Here is a 22,981-nt window from a genome sequence, read left to right as displayed (position 1 = left end):
ACCACCATACATATGTATCCACAGATAACCCTGGGGATCTATACCACACACCACCATACATATGTATGTACCACAATAACCCTGGAGATCTATACCACACCTACCATACATATGTATCCACAGATAACCCTGGGATCTATACCACACCACCATACATATGTATCCACAGATAACCCTGGGATCTATACCACACCACCATACATATGTATCCACAGATAACACTGGGGATCTATACCACACCACATACATCTGTATCCACAGATAACCCTGGGATCTATACCACACCACCATACATCTGTATCCACAGATAACCCTGGGATCTATACCACACCACCATACATATGTATCCACAGATAACCCTGGGATCTATACCACACCACCATACATCTGTATCTACAGATAACCCTGGGATCTATACCACACCACCATACATCTGTATCCACAGATAACCCTGGGATCTATATACCACACCACCATACATATGTATCCACAGATAACCCTGGTATCTTATACCACACCACCATACATATATGTATCCACAGATAACCCTGGGATCTATACCACACCACCATACATCTGTATCCACAGATAACCCTGGGATCTATACCACACCACCATACATCTGTATCCACAGATAACCCTGGATCTATACCACACCACCATACATCTGTATCTACAGATAACCCTGGGATCTATACCACACCACCATCACTTATCTGATATCCCAACAATAACCCTGGGATCTGTACCAAACCACCATACATCTGTATCTACAGATAACCCTGGGATCTATACCACACCACCATACATATGTATCTACAGATAACCCTGGGATCTATACCACACCACCATACATATGTATCAACAGATAACCCTGGGATCTATACCACACCACCATACATATGTATCCACAGATAACCCTGGGATCTATACCACACCACCATACATATGTATCTACAGATAACCCTGGGATCTATACCACACCACCATACATATGTATCAACAGATAACCCTGGGATCTATACCACACCACCATACATATGTATCTACAGATAACCCTGGGATCTATACCACACCACCATACATATGTATCAACAGATAACCCTGGGATCTATACCACACCACCATACATATGTATCTACAGATAACCTGGGGATCTATACCACACCACCATACATATGTATCTACAGATAACCCTGGGATCTATACCACACCACCATACATCTGTATCTACAGATAACCTGGGAATCTATACCACACCACCATACATCTGTATCTACAGATAACCCTGGGATCTATACCACACCACCATACATCTGTATCCCTAGATAAACCAGAGATCTATACCACACCACCATACATCTGTATCCACAGATAACCCTAGGATCTATACCACACCACCATATATCTGTATCCATAGATAACCCTGGTATCTATACCACACCACCATACATCTGTATCTACAGATAACCCTGGGATCTATACCACACCACCATATATATGTATCCACAGATAACCCTGGTATTTATATACCACACCACCATACATATGTATCCACATATAACCCTGGGATCTATACCACATCACCATACATCTGTATCCACAGATAACCCTGGGATCTATACCACACCACCACACATCTGTATCTACAGATAACCCTGGGATCTATACCACACCACCATACATCTGTATCCACAGATAACCCTGGGATCTATACCACACCACCATACATATGTATCCACAGATAACCCTGGGATCTATACCACATCACCATACATATGTATCCACAGATAACCCTGGGATCTATACCACACCACCATACATCTGTATCCACAGATAACCCTGGGATCTATACCACACCACCATACATATGTATCCACAGATAACCCTGGGATCTATACCACACCACCATACATCTGTATCCACAGATAACCCTGGGATCTATACCACACACCACCATACATATGTATCCACATGTAACCCTGGGATCTATACCACATCACCATACCTCTGTATCCACAGATAACCCTGGGATCTATACCACACACCACCATACATCTGTATGTACAGACAACCCTGGGATCTATACCACACCACCATACATCTGTAACCACAGATAACCCTGAGATCTATACCACATCACCATACATATTGTATGTACAGATAACCCGGAGATCTATACCACACCACCATACCTCTGTATCCACAGATAACCCTGGGATCTATACCACACCACCATACATATGTATCCACAGATAACCCTGGGATCTATACCACACCACCATACATCTGTATCCACAGATAACCCTGAGATCTATACCACACCACCATACATATATATCCACAGATAACCCAGAGATCTATACCACACCACTATACATCTGTATCTACAGATAACCCTGGTATCTATACCACACCACCATACATCTGTATCTACAGATAACCCTGGGATCTATACCACACCACCATACATCTGTATCTACAGATAACCCTGGGATCTATACCACACCACCATACATCTGTATCTACAGATAACCCTGGTATCTATACCACACCACCATACATCTGTATTCACAGATAACCCTGGTATCTATAGCACACACACCATACATCTGTATCTACAGATAACCCTGGTATCTATACCACATCACCATACATCTGTATCTACAGATAACCCTGGGATCTATACCACACCACCATACATCTGTATCTACAGATAACCCTTGTATCTATACCACACCACCATACATCTGTATTCACTGATAACCCAGAGATCTATACCACACCACCATACCTCTGTATCCACAGATAACCCTGGGATCTATACCACACCACCATACATTGTATCCCTCATCATTGTATCCACAGATAACCCTGGGATCTATACCACACCACCATACATATGTATCCACATATAACCCTGGGATCTATACCACGCCACCATACATATGTATCCACATATAACCCTGGGATCTATACCACACCACCATACATCTGTATCCACAGATAACCCTGGGATCTATACCACACCACCATACATATGTATCTACAGATAACCCTGGGATCTATACCACATCACCATACATACCGTATTTTCCCTAATGAGGGCGCCGGGCGCGGGTAAATGGCCTAGGGGGCGCCGTTATTTGAGACCATTTTTAGATGTTTTTTTTCTGAAACAGACTAAAGTCATCTTGCTTTTAGTTTCGTATTTTTCTGAAACTTACTATAGCCAAATTACGTTTTGAAGTCAAGTAAGTATTGAAATTACATAATTATGAAGAAATGTTTGCACCAGAAGTATTAAACATTGGTTAAAATATGTATGTTTCACGGAATTTTGGCATTTTATGCTAGCCTGTTTGTTTACCATGCGTACACAAAATGGCGGACGGTGCTTTCGATCGCTACTTTCGTTTTGTGGCAGATGGGAAATACCGACAAGAGCACACAATTAAATGCTTAAAAATGATAACATGCCTGTTATTTAGTAACCTTTATCATAGACATACAGTAAGTATTCATAAAACCTGTATAGACATCGCTAAAATGTTGTTGCCAGTTAGTCTTCATCCATACACGTGTGTGGGGCATTCAAGTGACACGTTTTGTTTTGAACATGGAATTCTCGCTGTTTCTATGTGTAAACACATGGCAAAGATGTCCTAAGTTACCCAGTGCAATACATTTATAGCAGATCGGATATCTGTTAAGCATCAGATTGATGTGAAACAGTATTTTATTAGCGTCTGCAAAGACAAATCGTCACAATCTGGCACAAAAATTGTATGAAATTAGCTGATTTTTTTCAGCAAAAAACGTGGGGGCGCCCTTATTAGAGGAGGCGCTCTTAATAGGGAAAATACGGTATGTATCTACAGATAACCTGGGGATCTATACCACACCACCATACATCTGTATCCACAGATAACCTGGGGATCTATACCACACCACCATACATCTGTATCCACAGATAACCCTGGGAATTATACCACACCACCATACATCTGTAATCTACAGATAACCCTGGTATCTATACCACACCACCATACATATGTATCTACAGATAACCCTGGTATCTATACCACACCACCATACATCTGTATCCACAGATAACCCTGGGATCTATACCACACCACCATACATCTGTATCTACAGATAACCCTGGGATCTATACCACACCACCATACATCTGTATCCACAGATAACCCTGGGATCTATACCACACCACCATACATATGTATCCACAGATAACCCTGGGATCTATACCACACCACCATACCTCTGTATCCACAGATAACCCTGGGATCTATACCACACCACCATACATCTGTATCCACAGATAACCCTGGGATCTATACCACACCACCATACCTCTGTATCCACAGATAACCCTGGGATCTATACCACACCACCATACCTCTGTATCCACAGATAACCCTGGGATCTATACCACACCACCATATATCTGTACCTAGATAACCCTTGTATCTATACCACACCACCATACATATATATCCACAGATAACCTTGGGATCTATACCACACCACCATACATATGTATCTACAGATAACCTGGGGATCTATACCACACCACCATACCTCTGTACCCACAGATAACCCTGGGACCTATACCACACCACCATACCTCTGTATCCACAGATAACCCTGGGATCTATACCACACCACCATATATCTGTATCCATAGATAACCCTTGTATCTATACCACACCACCATACATATATATCCACAGATAACCTTGGGATCTATACCACATCACCATACATCTGTATCTACAGATAACCCTGGTATCTATACCACACCACCATAATATGTATCCAGCATAACCTTTGTTATAATAATGAGATATACCCTTTTACAGTATGAAAAATTTTCAGATATGATTAACACTCTCATTCCAGATGGAGAGAAAAAGTGTTTAGTTCTCCTTGTACAACAAAAAACATCAGAAATGATGCAGAAAAAAAATGACTTCAACTGGAAAGAAAAGGTGAAATTTAAGAATTTCTTTGAAAATAAAACCTAAGAATTATTTGAACAGTAAAGCTGCTGCAATGTACATGAAGTCAATTTTGCATAAATTGATTTTTGTATTAGAAAAGAATTTGATTAACTAGCGAGTTTTATATCTACTTCATATATATAAACCTGTCATAAGATGAAAGGAAACAATGGCCAAATGATGTTGAAATTGCAGGACCAATTGAAATTCCATAAAAGTGGTGTTATTAAGTAGGTGGTGTTTTGTTTTACTGTATTATTTTCATTGGATACTGATTGAGGTATAATGGATTTGTTTGAATGGAAGGTGTCCGATCTCCAGGACCAGATGACGTCACTCAATAATCAGAAGGAAGTTCTGGATCACTCACTGTCAGACGTGAAGGCACAACTCGACATCGAACGCAACAAAAACAAGGTATTCTCCTTATATATTGTATTTTAATGTTTGGGCCGCAGTGGCCAAGTGATTAAGATGCTCAAACATATTACCACAATTTCTCCACCTCTGGGTTGTGAGTTTGAATCCAGTTTGGGGAAGTTGCTGACCTGTGTTTCTTCTCTGGTTTATATCCACCATCAAATCTGGCAATTCCTGGCTGTTAAAAGAATGTAAAGATAAACAAACCAAGCGTATTTTAATGTAACAAAGTTGAGGATGCCATAGACTTATTTTTACTTCCGAATCACAAAAGACACAAATATATCTTTGTTTTTCTGTGGTTCAAATTATCACTCACAGGTAAATTGACAGATTATTGTCTAGTGTAGGAGCTAGTGAATACCTTACTGGACAAAATAAGTGTGGACTTATGTGGATGCTCATATGTATGTTATAGAGACTACAGCAGGAGGCGGAGGAAACTCAGAAGGTGGCGGTCATGCTTGACCAACAGATTTCTCAGGATCGAGAGTCGGTAGACAATCTGGTCAAATTCTCACAGAGGTACATGTACAAATGTTTACGTTATAGTTGCCAACATTCAAGTTCTGATTTTGCTAAATTTGCAGATTCATCTAAGTTTGCAAAATTTAATAGATTATGAAATTTGTGAAAATCATAGTTTTACATTTTACAGCCTGTTGTATGAGTGACACTTTCAAAGTCTACAAAGACAATTTGAAAAAATTAATCTCCATCAATAAGTTTCAAACAGCAAATCACAAAATTTTACAACTGCGAAAAAGAACTATGCAGTACCTCAGTAGTAGTACAGAGCAGAAATAGATGCAACAGCATACAATCATGTGATTCAATTCATAACGTTAGATAATTAGGTGGACCCTATATAACGCTAGATAATTAGGTGGACCCTATATAACGCTAGATAATTAGGTGGACCCTATATAACGCTAGATAATTAGGTGGACCCTATATAACGCTAGATAATTAGGTGGACCCTATATAACGCTAGATAATTAGGTGGACCCTATATAACGCTAGATAATTAGGTGGACCCTATATAACGCTAGATAATTAGGTGGACCCTATATAACGCTAGATAATTAGGTGGACCCTATATAACGCTAGATAATTAGGTGGACCCTATATAACGCTAGATAATTAGTCGGACCCTATATAACGCTAGATAATTAGGTGGACCCTATATAACGCTAGATAATTAGGTGGACCCTATATAACGCTAGATAATTAGGTGGACCCTATATAACGCTAGATAATTAGGTGGACCCTATATAACGCTAGATAATTAGTCGGACCCTATATAACGCTAGATAATTAGGTGGACCCTGCATTCGGTTGGATATTTAGGTTGACCCTATATAACATTTGTTTTCTATGTCCAGTGTGACCTCCACCATGAACACCAAGCTCCAGCCACTGACCGCTGCCTTAGTGACACTCCAGAGATACGGTCAGAGGATCAGTTTTGCCAGTGGGAGAGTTGAGATGTTACAAGGTGTGTACTCCTTCTTACAATGTAATTAAAAGTTTCCTCTGTTACCTTTGGTTTCTATATCCATGCTCATTATTTTATGTTTAATTTCTAAAACATGATTATTTCCTTAAAAAAAACATCAGGTCTGTATGCCCGGCAAGATGCTTTGCTGCAGAGAAAGAAGGAAGAAGTCGAGAGACAGGTGTGGGATAAAGGATGGGAGACAACTCCACCTGACAGGTAATATTTATAATGATCATAAAGGATGGGAGACAACTCCACCTGACAGGTAATATTTATAATGATCATAAAGGATGGGAGACAACTCCACCTGACAGGTAATATTTATAATGATCATAAAGGATGGGAGACAACTCCACCTGACAGGTAATATTTATAATGATCATAAAGGATGGGAGACAACTCCACCTGACAGGGAATATTTATAATGATCATAAAGGATGGGAGACAACTCCACCTGACAGGTAATATTTATAATGATCATAAAGGATGGGAGACAACTCCACCTGACAGGTAATATTTATAATGATCATAAAGGATGGGAGACAACTCCACCTGACAGGGAATATTTATAATGATCATAAAGGATGGGAGACAACTCTACCTGATAGGAATATTTATAATGATCATAAAGGATGGGAGACAACTCCACCTGACAGGGAATATTTATAATGATTATAAAGAGGGGAGACAATTCTACCTGACAGGGAATATTTATAATGATCATAAAGGATGGGAGACAACTCCACCTGACAGGTAATATTTATAATGATCATAAAGAGGGGAGACAACTCTACCTGACAGGTAATATTTATAATGATCATAAAGGATGAGAGACAACTCCACCTGACAGGTAATACTTTAATTGATTATAAGCAGGGGAGACAACTCTACCTGACAGGTAATATTTATAATGATCATAAAGAGGGGAGACAACTCTACCTGACAGGTAATATTTATAATGATCATAAAGGATGGGAGACAACTCTACCTGACAGGTAATATTTATAATGATCATAAAGGATGGGAGACAACTCCACCTGACAGGTAATATTTATAATGATCATAAAGAGGGGAGACAACTCTACCTGACAGGTAATATTTATAATGATCATAAAGGATGGGAGACAACTCTACCTGACAGGTAATATTTATAATGATCATAAAGGATGGGAGACAACTCCACCTGACAGGGAATATTTATAATGATCATAAAGGATGGGAGACAACTCCACCTGACAGGGAATATTTATAATGATCATAAAGGATGGGAGACAACTCCACCTGACAGGGAATATTTATAATGATCATAAAGAGGGGAGACAATTCTACCTGACAGGGAATATTTATAATGATCATAAAGGATGGGAGACAACTCCACCTGACAGGGAAGATTTATAATGATCATAAAAAGGGGAGACAACTCTACCTAACAGGTAATACTTTAATTGATTATAAGCAGGGGAGACAACTCTACCTGACAGGTAATACTTTAATTGATTATAAGCAGGGAAGACAACTCTACCTGACAGGTAATACTTATATTGATAATAAAAAGGGGAGACAACTCTACCTGACAGGAAATACTTATATTGATAATAAAGAGGGGAGACAACTCTACCTGACAGGAAATACTTATATTGATAATAAAGAGGGGAAGGAAATACTTATATTGATAATAAAGAGGGGAGACAACTCTACCTGACAGGTTATACTTAAATTGATTATAAAGAGGGTTAAAGACAACTCTGCCTGACAGGTAATACTTATATTGATTATAAAGAAGGGTAGACAACTCTACCTTACAGGTAATACTTATATTGATAATAAAAAGGGGAGACAACTCTACCTGACAGGAAATACTTATATTGATAATAAATAGGGGAGACAACTCTACCTGACAGGAAATACTTATATTGATAATAAAGAGGGGAAGGAAATACTTATATTGATAATAAAGAGGGGAGACAACTCTACCTGACAGGTTATACTTAAATTGATTTTAAAAAGGTTATAGACAACTCTACCTGACAGGTAATACTTATATTGATTATAAAGAGGGTAGACAACTCTACCTCACAGGTAATACTTATATTGATTATAAAGAGGGTAGACAACTCTGCCTGACAGGTAATACTTATATTGATTATAAAGAAGGGAGACAACTCTACCTGACAGGTAATACTTATATTGATTATAATGAAGGGAAACTCTACCTGACAAGTAATACTTTTTAGGTCATCTGAACCAAAGGGTCAGGATGACCTATTGTCATCATGCACCGTCCGTCCCCGTGCGCCGTGCGCCGCCCGCTGTGTGCGTAAGTTTTCCATTCAAACAACTTCTTCTCAATAACTGATAGGCCCAGGGTACTGATATTTGGTCTGTGGCATGCTGGGATGAAGGGCTACTAAGTTTGTTCAAAGGAATGACCTTGACCTTCATTCAAGGTCACAGGGGTCAAATAGGCTAAAATCTTTTTTAACAACTTCTTGTGAATAACTAAGAGGCCTAGAGACCTGATATTGGGCCTGTGTCATACTGGGATGAAGGGCTATCAAGTTTGTTCAAATGAATGACCTTGATTTTCATTCAAGATCACAGGGGTCAAATAGGCTAAAATCTTTAAACGACTTCTTCTCAAGAACTAGACGGCCTAGGGTACTGATATTTGGCCTGTGGCATGCTGGAATGAAGGGCTATCAAGTTTGTTCAAATGAATGACCTTGACCTATATGTTACCATCTCTCTCTATATTTACCTTTGACTCTCTATCATGTATTTGTTACATCTCTCTATATAATTATTTTTATTTGACTTGTGTATGTGATTTACACAAGTCTATCATGTATTTGTTACATCTCTCTATATAATATTTTTACCTTTGACTTGTGTGTATTTACACAAGTGTTACATCTCTACCTATATAATATTTTACTTTGATTATAATATTTTTTGTTACCTTCTATATAATATTTTACTTTGACTTATGTGTATGTGATTTTACACAAGTCTATCATGTATTTGTTACATCTCTCTAATTTTTTTTGAATATTTTACCTTTGACTTACAATGTATGTGATTTACACAAGTCTATCATGTACACTTGTTACATCTCTACTTATATATATATTTTACCTTTGACTTATGTGTATGTGATTTACACAAGTCTATCATGTATTTGTTACATCTCTCTATATAATATTTTACCTTTGACTTATGTGTATGTGATTTACACAAGTCTATCATGTATTTGTTACATCTCTCTATATAATATTTTACCTTTGACTTATGTGTATGTGATTTACACAAGTCTATCATGTATTTGTTACATCTCTCTCTATATAATATTTTACCTTTGACTTATGTGTATGTGATTTACACAAGTCTATCATGTATTTGTTACATCTCTCTCTATATAATATTTTACCTTTGACTTATGTGTATGTGATTTACACAAGTCTATCATGTATTTGTTACATCTCTCTATATAATATTTTACCTTTGACTTATGTGTATGTGATTTACACAAGTCTATCATGTATTTGTTACATCTCTCTATATAATATTTTACCTTTGACTTATGTGTATGTGATTTACACAAGTCTATCATGTATTTGTTACATCTCTCTATATATAATATTTTACCTTTGACTTGTGTGTATGTGATTTACACAAGTCTATCATGTATTTGTTACATCTCTCTATATATAATATTTTTACCTTTGACTTATGTGTATGTGATTTACACAAGTCTATCATGTATTTGTTACATCTCTCTATATATATATATTTTACCTTTGACTTATGTGTATGTGATTTACACAAGTCTATCATGTATTTGTTACATCTCTCTATATAATATTTTACCTTTGACTTGTGTGTATGTGATTTACACAAGTCTATCATGTATTTGTTACATCTCTCTATATAATATTTTACCTTTGACTTATGTGTATGTGATTTACACAAGTCTATCATGTATTTGTTACATCTCTCTCTATATAATATTTTACCTTTGACTTATGTGTATGTGATTTACACAAGTCTATCATGTATTTGTTACATCTCTCTATATAATATTTTACCTTTGACTTGTGTGTATGTGATTTACACAAGTCTATCATGTATTTGTTACATCTCTCTATATAATATTTTACCTTTGACTTATGTGTATGTGATTTACACAAGTCTATCATGTATTTGTTACATCTCTCTATATAATATTTTACCTTTGACTTATGTGTATGTGATTTACACAAGTCTATCATGTATTTGTTACATCTCTCTATATAATATTTTACCTTTGACTTATGTGTATGGGATTTACACAAGTCTATCATGTATTTGTTACATCTCTCTATATGATATTTTACCTTTGACTTATGTGTATGTGATTTACACAAGTCTATCATGTATTTGTTACATCTCTCTATATAATATTTTACCTTTGACTTATGTGTATGTGATTTACACAAGTCTATCATGTATTTGTTACATCTCTCTATATAATATTTTACCTTTGACTTGTGTGTATGTGATTTACACAAGTCTATCATGTATTTGTTACATCTCTCTATATAATATTTTACCTTTGACTTATGTGTATGTGATTTACACAAGTCTATCATGTATTTGTTACATCTCTCTATATAATATTTTACCTTTGACTTATGTGTATGTGATTTACACAAGTCTATCATGTATTTGTTACATCTCTCTATATAATATTTTACCTTTGACTTGTGTGTATGTGATTTACACAAGTCTATCATGTATTTGTTACATCTCTCTATATAATATTTTACCTTTGACTTATGTGTATGGGATTTACACAAGTCTATCATGTATTTGTTACATCTCTCTCTATATGATATTTTACCTTTGACTTGTGTGTATGTGATTTACACAAGTCTATCATGTATTTGTTACATCTCTCTATATAATATTTTACCTTTGACTTGTGTGTATGTGATTTACACAAGTCTATCATGTATTTGTTACATCTCTCTATATGATATTTTACCTTTGACTTGTGTGTATGTGATTTACACAAGTCTATCATGTATTTGTTACATCTCTCTCTATATAATATTTTACCTTTGACTTATGTGTATGGGATTTACACAAGTCTATCATGTATTTGTTACATCTCTCTATATAATATTTTACCTTTGACTTGTATGTATGTGATTTACACAAGTCTATCATGTATTTGTTACATCTCTCTATATAATATTTTACCTTTGACTTATGTGTATGTGATTTACACAAGTCTATCATGTATTTGTTACATCTCTCTATATAATATTTTACCTTTGACTTGTGTGTATGTGATTTACACAAGTCTATCATGTATTTGTTACATCTCTCTATATAATATTTTACCTTTGACTTGTGTGTATGTGATTTACACAAGTCTATCATGTATTTGTTACATCTCTCTATATAATATTTTACCTTTGACTTATGTGTATGTGATTTACACAAGTCTATCATGTATTTGTTACATCTCTCTATATAATATTTTACCTTTGACTTATGTGTATGTGATTTACACAAGTCTATCATGTATTTGTTACATCTCTCTCTATATAATATTTTACCTTTGACTTATGTGTATGTGATTTACACAAGTCTATCATGTATTTGTTACATCTCTCTATATAATATTTTACCTTTGACTTATGTGTATGTGATTTACACAAGTCTATCATGTATTTGTTACATCTCTCTATATATATATTTTACCTTTGACTTATGTGTAATGTGATTTACACAAGTCTATCATGTATTTGTTACATCTCTCTATATAATATTTTACCTTTGACTTGTGTGTATGTGATTTACACAAGTCTATCATGTATTTGTTACATCTCTCTATATAATATTTTACCTTTGACTTATGTGTATGTGATTTACACAAGTCTATCATGTATTTGTTACATCTCTCTATATAATATTTTACCTTTGACTTGTGTGTATGTGATTTACACAAGTCTATCATGTATTTGTTACATCTCTCTATATAATATTTTACCTTTGACTTGTGTGTATGTGATTTACACAAGTCTATCATGTATTTGTTACATCTCTCTATATAATATTTTACCTTTGACTTGTGTGTATGTGATTTACACAAGTCTATCATGTATTTGTTACATCTCTCTATATAATATTTTACCTTTGACTTGTGTGTATGTGATTTACACAAGTCTATCATGTATTTGTTACATCTCTCTATATAATATTTTACCTTTGACTTGTGTGTATGTGATTTACACAAGTCTATCATGTATTTGTTACATCTCTCTATATATATTTTACCTTTGACTTATGTATTATGTGATTTTACACAAGTCTATCATGTATTTGTTACATCTCTCTATATAATATTTTACCTTTGACTTATGTGTATGTGATTTACACAAGTCTATCATGTATTTGTTACATCTCTCTATATAATATTTTACCTTTGACTTATGTGTATGTGATTTACACAAGTCTATCATGTATTTGTTACATCTCTCTATATAATATTTTACCTTTGACTTATGTGTATGTGATTTACACAAGTCTATCATGTATTTGTTACATCTCTCTATATAATATTTTACCTTTGACTTATGTGTATGTGATTTACACAAGTCTATCATGTATTTGTTACATCTCTCTATATAATATTTTACCTTTGACTTGTATGTATGTGATTTACACAAGTCTATCATGTATTTGTTACATCTCTCTATATAATATTTTACCTTTGACTTATGTGTATGTGATTTACACAAGTCTATCATGTATTTGTTACATCTCTCTCTATATGATATTTTACCTTTGACTTATGTGTATGTGATTTACACAAGTCTATCATGTATTTGTTACATCTCTCTATATAATATTTTACCTTTGACTTATGTGTATGTGATTTACACAAGTCTATCATGTATTTGTTACATCTCTCTATATATATTTTACCTTTGACTTATGTGTATGTGATTTACACAAGTCTATCATGTATTTGTTACATCTCTCTATATAATATTTTACCTTTGACTTATGTGTATGTGATTTACACAAGTCTATCATGTATTTGTTACATCTCTCTATATAATATTTTACCTTTGACTTGTGTGTATGTGATTTACACAAGTCTATCATGTATTTGTTACATCTCTCTCTATATGATATTTTACCTTTGACTTGTGTGTATGTGATTTACACAAGTCTATCATGTATTTGTTACATCTCTCTCTATATAATATTTTACCTTTGACTTGTGTGTATGTGATTTACACAAGTCTATCATGTGTTTGTTACATCTCTCTCTATATGATATTTTACCTTTGACTTATGTGTATGTGATTTACACAAATCTATCATGTATTTGTTACATCTCTCTATATAATATTTTACCTTTGACTTATGTGTATGTGATTTACACAAGTCTATCATGTATTTGTTACATCTCTCTATATAATATTTTACCTTTGACTTGTGTGTATGTGATTTACACAAGTCTATCATGTATTTGTTACATCTCTCTATATAATATTTTACCTTTGACTTATGTGTGTATGTGATTTACACAAGTCTATCATGTGTTTGTTACATCTCTCTATATATATATTTTACCTTTGACTTGTGTGTATGTGATTTACACAAGTCTATCATGTATTTGTTACATCTCTCTATATATAATATTTTACCTTTGACTTATGTGTATGTGATTTACACAAGTCTATCATGTATTTGTTACATCTCTCTATATAATATTTTACCTTTGACTTATGTGTATGTGATTTACACAAGTCTATCATGTATTTGTTACATCTCTCTATATAATATTTTACCTTTGACTTATGTGTATGTGATTTACACAAGTCTATCATGTATTTGTTACATCTCTCTCTATATAATATTTTACCTTTGACTTGTGTGTATGTGATTTACACAAGTCTATCATGTATTTGTTACATCTCTCTCTATATAATATTTTACCTTTGACTTATGTGTATGTGATTTACACAAGTCTATCATGTATTTGTTACATCTCTCTATATAATATTTTACCTTTGACTTATGTGTATGTGATTTACACAAGTCTATCATGTATTTGTTACATCTCTCTATATAATATTTTACCTTTGACTTATGTGTATGTGATTTACACAAGTCTATCATGTATTTGTTACATCTCTCTATATGATATTTTTACCTTTGACTTTATGTGTATGTGATTTACACAAGTCTATCATGTATTTGTTACATCTCTCTATATAATATTTTACCTTTGACTTATGTGTATGTGATTTACACAAGTCTATCATGTATTTGTTACATCTCTCTATATAATATTTTACCTTTGACTTGTGTGTATGTGATTTACACAAGTCTATCATGTATTTGTTACATCTCTCTCTATATAATATTTTACCTTTGACTTGTGTGTATGTGATTTACACAAGTCTATCATGTATTTGTTACATCTCTCTATATATATATTTTACCTTTGACTTGTGTGTATGTGATTTACACAAGTCTATCATGTATTTGTTACATCTCTCTATATAATATTTTACCTTTGACTTATGTGTGTATGTGATTTACACAAGTCTATCATGTATTTGTTACATCTCTCTATATATATATTTTACCTTTGACTTATGTGTATGTGATTTACACAAGTCTATCATGTATTTGTTACATCTCTCTCTATATAATATTTTACCTTTGACTTATGTGTATGTGATTTACACAAGTCTATCATGTATTTGTTACATCTCTCTATATAATATTTTACCTTTGACTTATGTGTATGTGATTTACACAAGTCTATCATGTATTTGTTACATCTCTCTATATAATATTTTACCTTTGACTTATGTGTATGTGATTTACACAAGTCTATCATGTATTTGTTACATCTCTCTATATAATATTTTACCTTTGACTTATGTGTATGTGATTTACACAAGTCTATCATGTATTTGTTACATCTCTCTATATAATATTTTACCTTTGACTTATGTGTATGTGATTTACACAAGTCTATCATGTATTTGTTACATCTCTCTATATATATATTTTACCTTTGACTTATGTGTATGTGATTTACACAAGTCTATCATGTATTTGTTACATCTCTCTATATAATATTTTACCTTTGACTTGTGTGTATGTGATTTACACAAGTCTATCATGTATTTGTTACATCTCTCTATATAATATTTTTACCTTTGACTTATGTGTATGTGATTTACACAAGTCTATCATGTATTTGTTACATCTCTCTATATAATATTTTACCTTTGACTTGTGTGTATGTGATTTACACAAGTCTATCATGTATTTGTTACATCTCTCTCTATATATATTTTACCTTTGACTTGTGTGTATGTGATTTACACAAGTCTATCATGTGTTTGTTACATCTCTCTATATAATATTTTACCTTTGACTTGTGTGTATGTGATTTACACAAGTCTATCATGTGTTTGTTACATCTCTCTCTATATGATATTTTACCTTTGACTTATGTGTATGTGATTTACACAAATCTATCATGTATTTGTTACATCTCTCTATATAATATTTTACCTTTGACTTATGTGTATGTGATTTACACAAGTCTATCATGTATTTGTTACATCTCTCTCTATATAATATTTTACCTTTGACTTATGTGTATGTGATTTACACAAGTCTATCATGTATTTGTTACATCTCTCTATATAATATTTTACCTTTGACTTATGTGTATGTGATTTACACAAGTCTATCATGTATTTGTTACATCTCTCTCTATATGATATTTTACCTTTGACTTATGTGTATGTGATTTACACAAATCTATCATGTATTTGTTACATCTCTCTCTATATAATATTTTACCTTTGACTTATGTGTATGTGATTTACACAAGTCTATCATGTATTTGTTACATCTCTCTATATAATATTTTACCTTTGACTTATGTGTATGTGATTTACACAAGTCTATCATGTGTTTGTTACATCTCTCTATATAATATTTTACCTTTGACTTATGTGTATGTGATTTACACAAGTCTATCATGTGTTTGTTACATCTCTCTATATAATATTTTACCTTTGACTTGTGTGTATGTGATTTACACAAGTCTATCATGTATTTGTTACATCTCTCTCTATATAATATTTTACCTTTGACTTATGTGTATGTGATTTACACAAGTCTATCATGTATTTGTTACATCTCTCTATATAATATTTTACCTTTGACTTATGTGTATGTGATTTACACAAGTCTATCATGTATTTGTTACATCTCTCTCTATATGATATTTTACCTTTGACTTGTGTGTATGTGATTTACACAAGTCTATCATGTATTTGTTACATCTCTCTATATAATATTTTACCTTTGACTTATGTGTATGTGATTTACACAAGTCTATCATGTATTTGTTACATCTCTCTATATAATATTTTACCTTTGACTTGTGTGTATGTGATTTACACAAGTCTATCATGTATTTGTTACATCTCTCTATATAATATTTTACCTTTGACTTGTGTGTATGTGATTTACACAAGTCTATCATGTATTTGTTACATCTCTCTCTATATGATATTTTACCTTTGACTTGTGTGTATGTGATTTACACAAGTCTATCATGTATTTGTTACATCTCTCTATATAATATTTTACCTTTGACTTGTGTGTATGTGATTTACACAAGTCTATCATGTATTTGTTACATCTCTCTCTCTCTATATATGATATTTTACCTTTGACTTATGTGTATGTGATTTACACAAGTCTATCATGTATTTGTTACATCTCTCTCTATATAATATTTTACCTTTGACTTGTGTGTATGTGATTTACACAAGTCTATCATGTATTTGTTACATCTCTCTATATAATATTTTACCTTTGACTTATGTGTATGTGATTTACACAAGTCTATCATGTATTTGTTACATCTCTCTATATAATATTTTACCTTTGACTTATGTGTATGTGATTTACACAAGTCTATCATGTATTTGTTACATCTCTCTATATAATATTTTACCTTTGACTTGTGTGTATGTGATTTACACAAGTCTATCATGTGTTTGTTACATCTCTCTCTATATGATATTTTACCTTTGACTTATGTGTATGTGATTTACACAAGTCTATCATGTATTTGTTACATCTCTCTATATAATATTTTACCTTTGACTTGTGTGTATGTGATTTACACAAGTCTATCATGTATTTGTTACATCTCTCTATATAATATTTTACCTTTGACTTATGTGTATGTGATTTACACAAGTCTATCATGTATTTGTTACATCTCTCTATATAATATTTTACCTTTGACTTGTGTGTATGTGATTTACACAAGTCTATCATGTATTTGTTACATCTCTCTATATAATATTTTACCTTTGACTTGTGTGTATGTGATTTACACAAGTCTATCATGTTTTGTTACATCTCTCTATATATATTTTACCTTTGACTTTGTGTATGTGATTTACACAAGTCTATCATGTATTTGTTACATTCTCATATATATTTTACCTTTGACTTGTGTATGTGATTTACACAAGTCTATCATGTTTGTTACATCTCTCTAATATATTTTTACCTTTGACTTGTGTGTATGTGATTTACACAAGTCTATCATGTATTTGTTACATCTCTCTATATATATATTTTACCTTTGACTTATGTGTATGTGATTTACACAAGTCTATCATGTATTTGTTACATCTCTCTATATAATATTTTACCTTTGACTTGTGTGTATGTGATTTACACAAGTCTATCATGTATTTGTTACATCTCTCTAATATATTTTACCTTTGACTTGTGAGTGTTTACAGTTTTTTACTCTATATATATTTTTACCTTTGACTTATGTGTATGTGATTTACACAAGTCTATCATGTGTTTTGTTACATCTCTCTATATATGATATTTTACCTTTGACTTATGTGTATGTGATTTACACAAGTCTATCATGTATTTGTTACATCTCTCTATATATATTTTACCTTTGACTTATGTGTATGTGATTTACACAAGTCTATCATGTTTTGTTACATCTCTCTATATAATATTTTTACCTTTGACTTGTATGTATGTGATTTACACAAGTCTATCATGTGTTTGTTACATCTCTCTATATGATATTTTACCTTTGACTTATGTGTATGTGATTTACACAAGTCTATCATGTGTTTGTTACATCTGTCTCTATATGATATTTTACCTTTGACTTATGTGTATGTGATTTACACAAGTCTATCATGTATTTGTTACATCTCTCTATATAATATTTTACCTTTGACTTATGTGTATGTGATTTACACAAGTCTATCATGTGTTTGTTACATCTCTCTCTATATGATATTTTACCTTTGACTTGTGTGTATGTGATTTACACAAGTCTATCATGTATTTGTTACATCTCTCTATATAATATTTTACCTTTGACTTGTATGTATGTGATTTACACAAGTCTATCATGTGTTTGTTACATCTCTCTATATGATATTTTACCTTTGACTTATGTGTATGTGATTTACACAAGTCTATCATGTGTTTGTTACATCTCTCTATATAATATTTTACCTTTGACTTGTGTGTATGTGATTTACACAAGTCTATCATGTGTTTGTTACATCTCTCTCTATATGATATTTTACCTTTGACTTGTGTGTATGTAATTTTCACAAGTCTATCATGTATTTGTTACATCTCTCTATATGATATTTTACCTTTGACTTATGTGTATGTGATTTACACAAGTCTATCATGTGTTTGTTACATCTGTCTCTATATGATATTTTACCTTTGACTTATGTGTATGTGATTTACACAAGTCTATCATGTATTTGTTACATCTCTCTATATAATATTTTACCTTTGACTTATGTGTATGTGATTTACACAAGTCTATCATGTGTTTGTTACATCTCTCTCTATATGATATTTTACCTTTGACTTATGTGTATGTGATTTACACAAGTCTATCATGTGTTTGTTACATCTCTCTATATATAATATTTTACCTTTGACTTGTATGTATGTGATTTACACAAGTCTATCATGTGTTTGTTACATCTCTCTATATGATATTTTACCTTTGACTTATGTGTATGGGATTTACACAAGTCTGTCATGTGTTTGTTACATCTCTCTATATAATATTTTACCTTTGACTTGTGTGTATGTGATTTACACAAGTCTATCATGTGTTTGTTACATCTCTCTCTATATGATATTTTACCTTTGACTTATGTGTATGTGATTTACACAAATCTATCATGTATTTGTTACATCTCTCTATATAATATTTTACCTTTGACTTATGTGTATGTGATTTACACAAGTCTATCATGTATTTGTTACATCTCTCTATATAATATTTTACCTTTGACTTGTATGTATGTGATTTACACAAGTCTATCATGTATTTGTTACATCTCTCTCTATATGATATTTTACCTTTGACTTGTGTGTATGTGATTTACACAAGTCTATCATGTATTTGTTACATCTCTCTATATAATATTTTACCTTTGACTTATGTGTATGTGATTTACACAAGTCTATCATGTATTTGTTACATCTCTCTCTATATAATATTTTACCTTTGACTTGTATGTATGTGATTTACACAAGTCTATCATGTATTTGTTACATCTCTCTATATAATATTTTACCTTTGACTTATGTGTATGTGATTTACACAAGTCTATCATGTATTTGTTACATCTCTCTATATAATATTTTACCTTTGACTTATGTGTATGTGATTTACACAAGTCTATCATGTATTTGTTACATCTCTCTATATAATATTTTACCTTTGACTTATGTATATGGGATTTACACAAGTCTATCATGTATTTGTTACATCTCTCTATATAATATTTTACCTCCAGCCAGTCACACTTACAAGAAGAGCTTGATCGTGTGATGAGGGAGCGCGACACTTTGGCTGTTCAGCTACGACAGGACAGTGAAACCTGGGACGAACGAGTACAAGCAGCCATGGCAACATGTGAGATTATCTCCCTTTTCTCCCTGTAACTGTTTATATTCCCTCACACTTTCTATATACTGGCTATTTCTGACACCTCTTCTTAGACATTGATGCTAATTCTGATGAGTTTTGTGGGTTTTCTTACCATTGCCCAGAAATGTACAGGGTCAATTTGTCTATGTTGGTTTCTGTCATTTCTCGGTCCATTAGAAGTTACCACTTACGAGACCTCCTTTATCCTTATTAATGTTGTCCCCTTTTGACCTGTTACAATAGACACATGACTACACGGATCAGATGGAGCCTTTAAGTATTCTGTCTTTGCATATTACAGAATTAGCTCCCTTGCGGGTAGGTATCCATTATGACATCATTATTTTGTGGGCGTATTTCACACCGTTTTCTCTGACAAATATGACATTACACTTGCAAACACATGGCGTCACAATCAATACCTACCTGCAAGGACAGATAACTCTGTAATATGCATATCCAGAATCACTAATGAGACGAGAGAATTCTGATTTATTGACGGGGATGTTGATTTGTTTGTTCAGATCAGGAGGAAATTAGCAGTCTGAGGAAAACAATAGAGGACCTGGAGTTTATCATGCAGGAAAAGTCACAGGTATTGACTCTGATGATTTAGAATTGTCATTATTTTTCTAAAACAAGAAAATATCAGAAACATTATCTTGGATACTAGTATCCCCTGTTTTATACCCAGGATACAAATCTATATGGGGACCAACTATACAAAGTTTTACAACGTTATGAAGAGGTTATGCTATATAAAAAAGTTACTTTATGTAAACCTTCTTTACCAGAGAACAAGCGATCTAAGTGAGAGATGTGAGGCCCAGCAGACAGAGCTGGAGGAAGCGACGGAGAAAATAGAGACCCTGAAGACGACACTAGCTCAACAGGAGATTCACTCCACACAGGGTAATCACAGATGCTGCTTGTGGTCAGATAACATACAGTCCTGTAAAACATATTGTCTGGACCACACATATTACATACAGTACTGTAAAACATATTGTCTGGACCACACATATTACATACAGTCCTGTAAAACATATTGTCTGGACCACACATATTACATACCGTCCTGTAAAACATATTGTCTGGACCACACATATTACATACAGTACTGTAAAACATATTGTCTGGACCACACATATTACATACAGTCCTGTAAAACATATTGTCTGGACCACACATATTACATACAGTACTGTAAAACACATTGTCTGGACCACACATATTACATACCGTCCTGTAAAACTTATTGTCTGGACCACACATATTACATACAGTCCTGTAAACATATTGTCTGGACCACACATATTACATACAGTACAGTAAAACTTATTGTCTGGACCACACATATTACATACAGTCCTATAAAACATATTGTCTGGACCACACATATTACATACCGTCCTGTAAAACATATTGTCTAGACCACACAGATTACATACCGTCCTGTAAAACATATTGTCTGGACCACACAGATTACATACAGTACTGTAAAACATATTGTCTGGACCACACAGATTACATACAGTACTGTAAAACACATTGTCTGGACCACATATAATACATACAGTCCTATAAAACATATTGTCTGGACCACACATACTACATACAGTCCTATAAAACATATTGTCTGGACCACACAGATTACATACAGTACTGTAAAACGTATTGTCTGGACCACACATATTACATACCGTCCTGTAAAACATATTGTCTGGACCACACATATTACATACAGTACTGTAAAACATATTGTCTGGACCACACAGATTACATACAGTCCTGTAAAACATATTGTCTGGACCACACATATTACATACAGTACTGTAAAACACATTGTCTGGACCACACATTTTACATACCGTCCTGTAAAACATATTGTCTGGACCACACATATTACATACAGTACTGTAAAACATATTGTTTGGACCACACAGATTACATACAGTCCTGTAAAACACA

At 33.3% G+C, this 22,981-nt stretch overlaps 1 protein-coding gene across 1 annotated transcript in view; it reads left to right on the top strand.

Annotated features, from left to right (window-relative positions):
- LOC138307207 (coiled-coil alpha-helical rod protein 1-like) overlaps positions 1 to 22,981 on the top strand; it is an 81,468-nt gene that overhangs the window by 55,378 nt on the left and 3,109 nt on the right. The window contains 9 exon segments of the mRNA XM_069247845.1: positions 4,924 to 4,945; positions 4,947 to 5,012; positions 5,331 to 5,441; positions 5,863 to 5,969; positions 6,830 to 6,942; positions 7,065 to 7,161; positions 20,877 to 20,995; positions 21,535 to 21,605; positions 21,805 to 21,922. Coding sequence (XP_069103946.1) covers positions 4,924 to 4,945; positions 4,947 to 5,012; positions 5,331 to 5,441; positions 5,863 to 5,969; positions 6,830 to 6,942; positions 7,065 to 7,161; positions 20,877 to 20,995; positions 21,535 to 21,605; positions 21,805 to 21,922 — 824 coding nt within the window.

The sequence above is a fragment of the Argopecten irradians genome, chromosome 1 (assembly GCF_041381155.1).
Source record: "Argopecten irradians isolate NY chromosome 1, Ai_NY, whole genome shotgun sequence".
NCBI classification, from domain to species: domain Eukaryota; kingdom Metazoa; phylum Mollusca; class Bivalvia; order Pectinida; family Pectinidae; genus Argopecten; species Argopecten irradians.
This window is presented reverse-complemented; position numbering and strand designations above follow the sequence as displayed.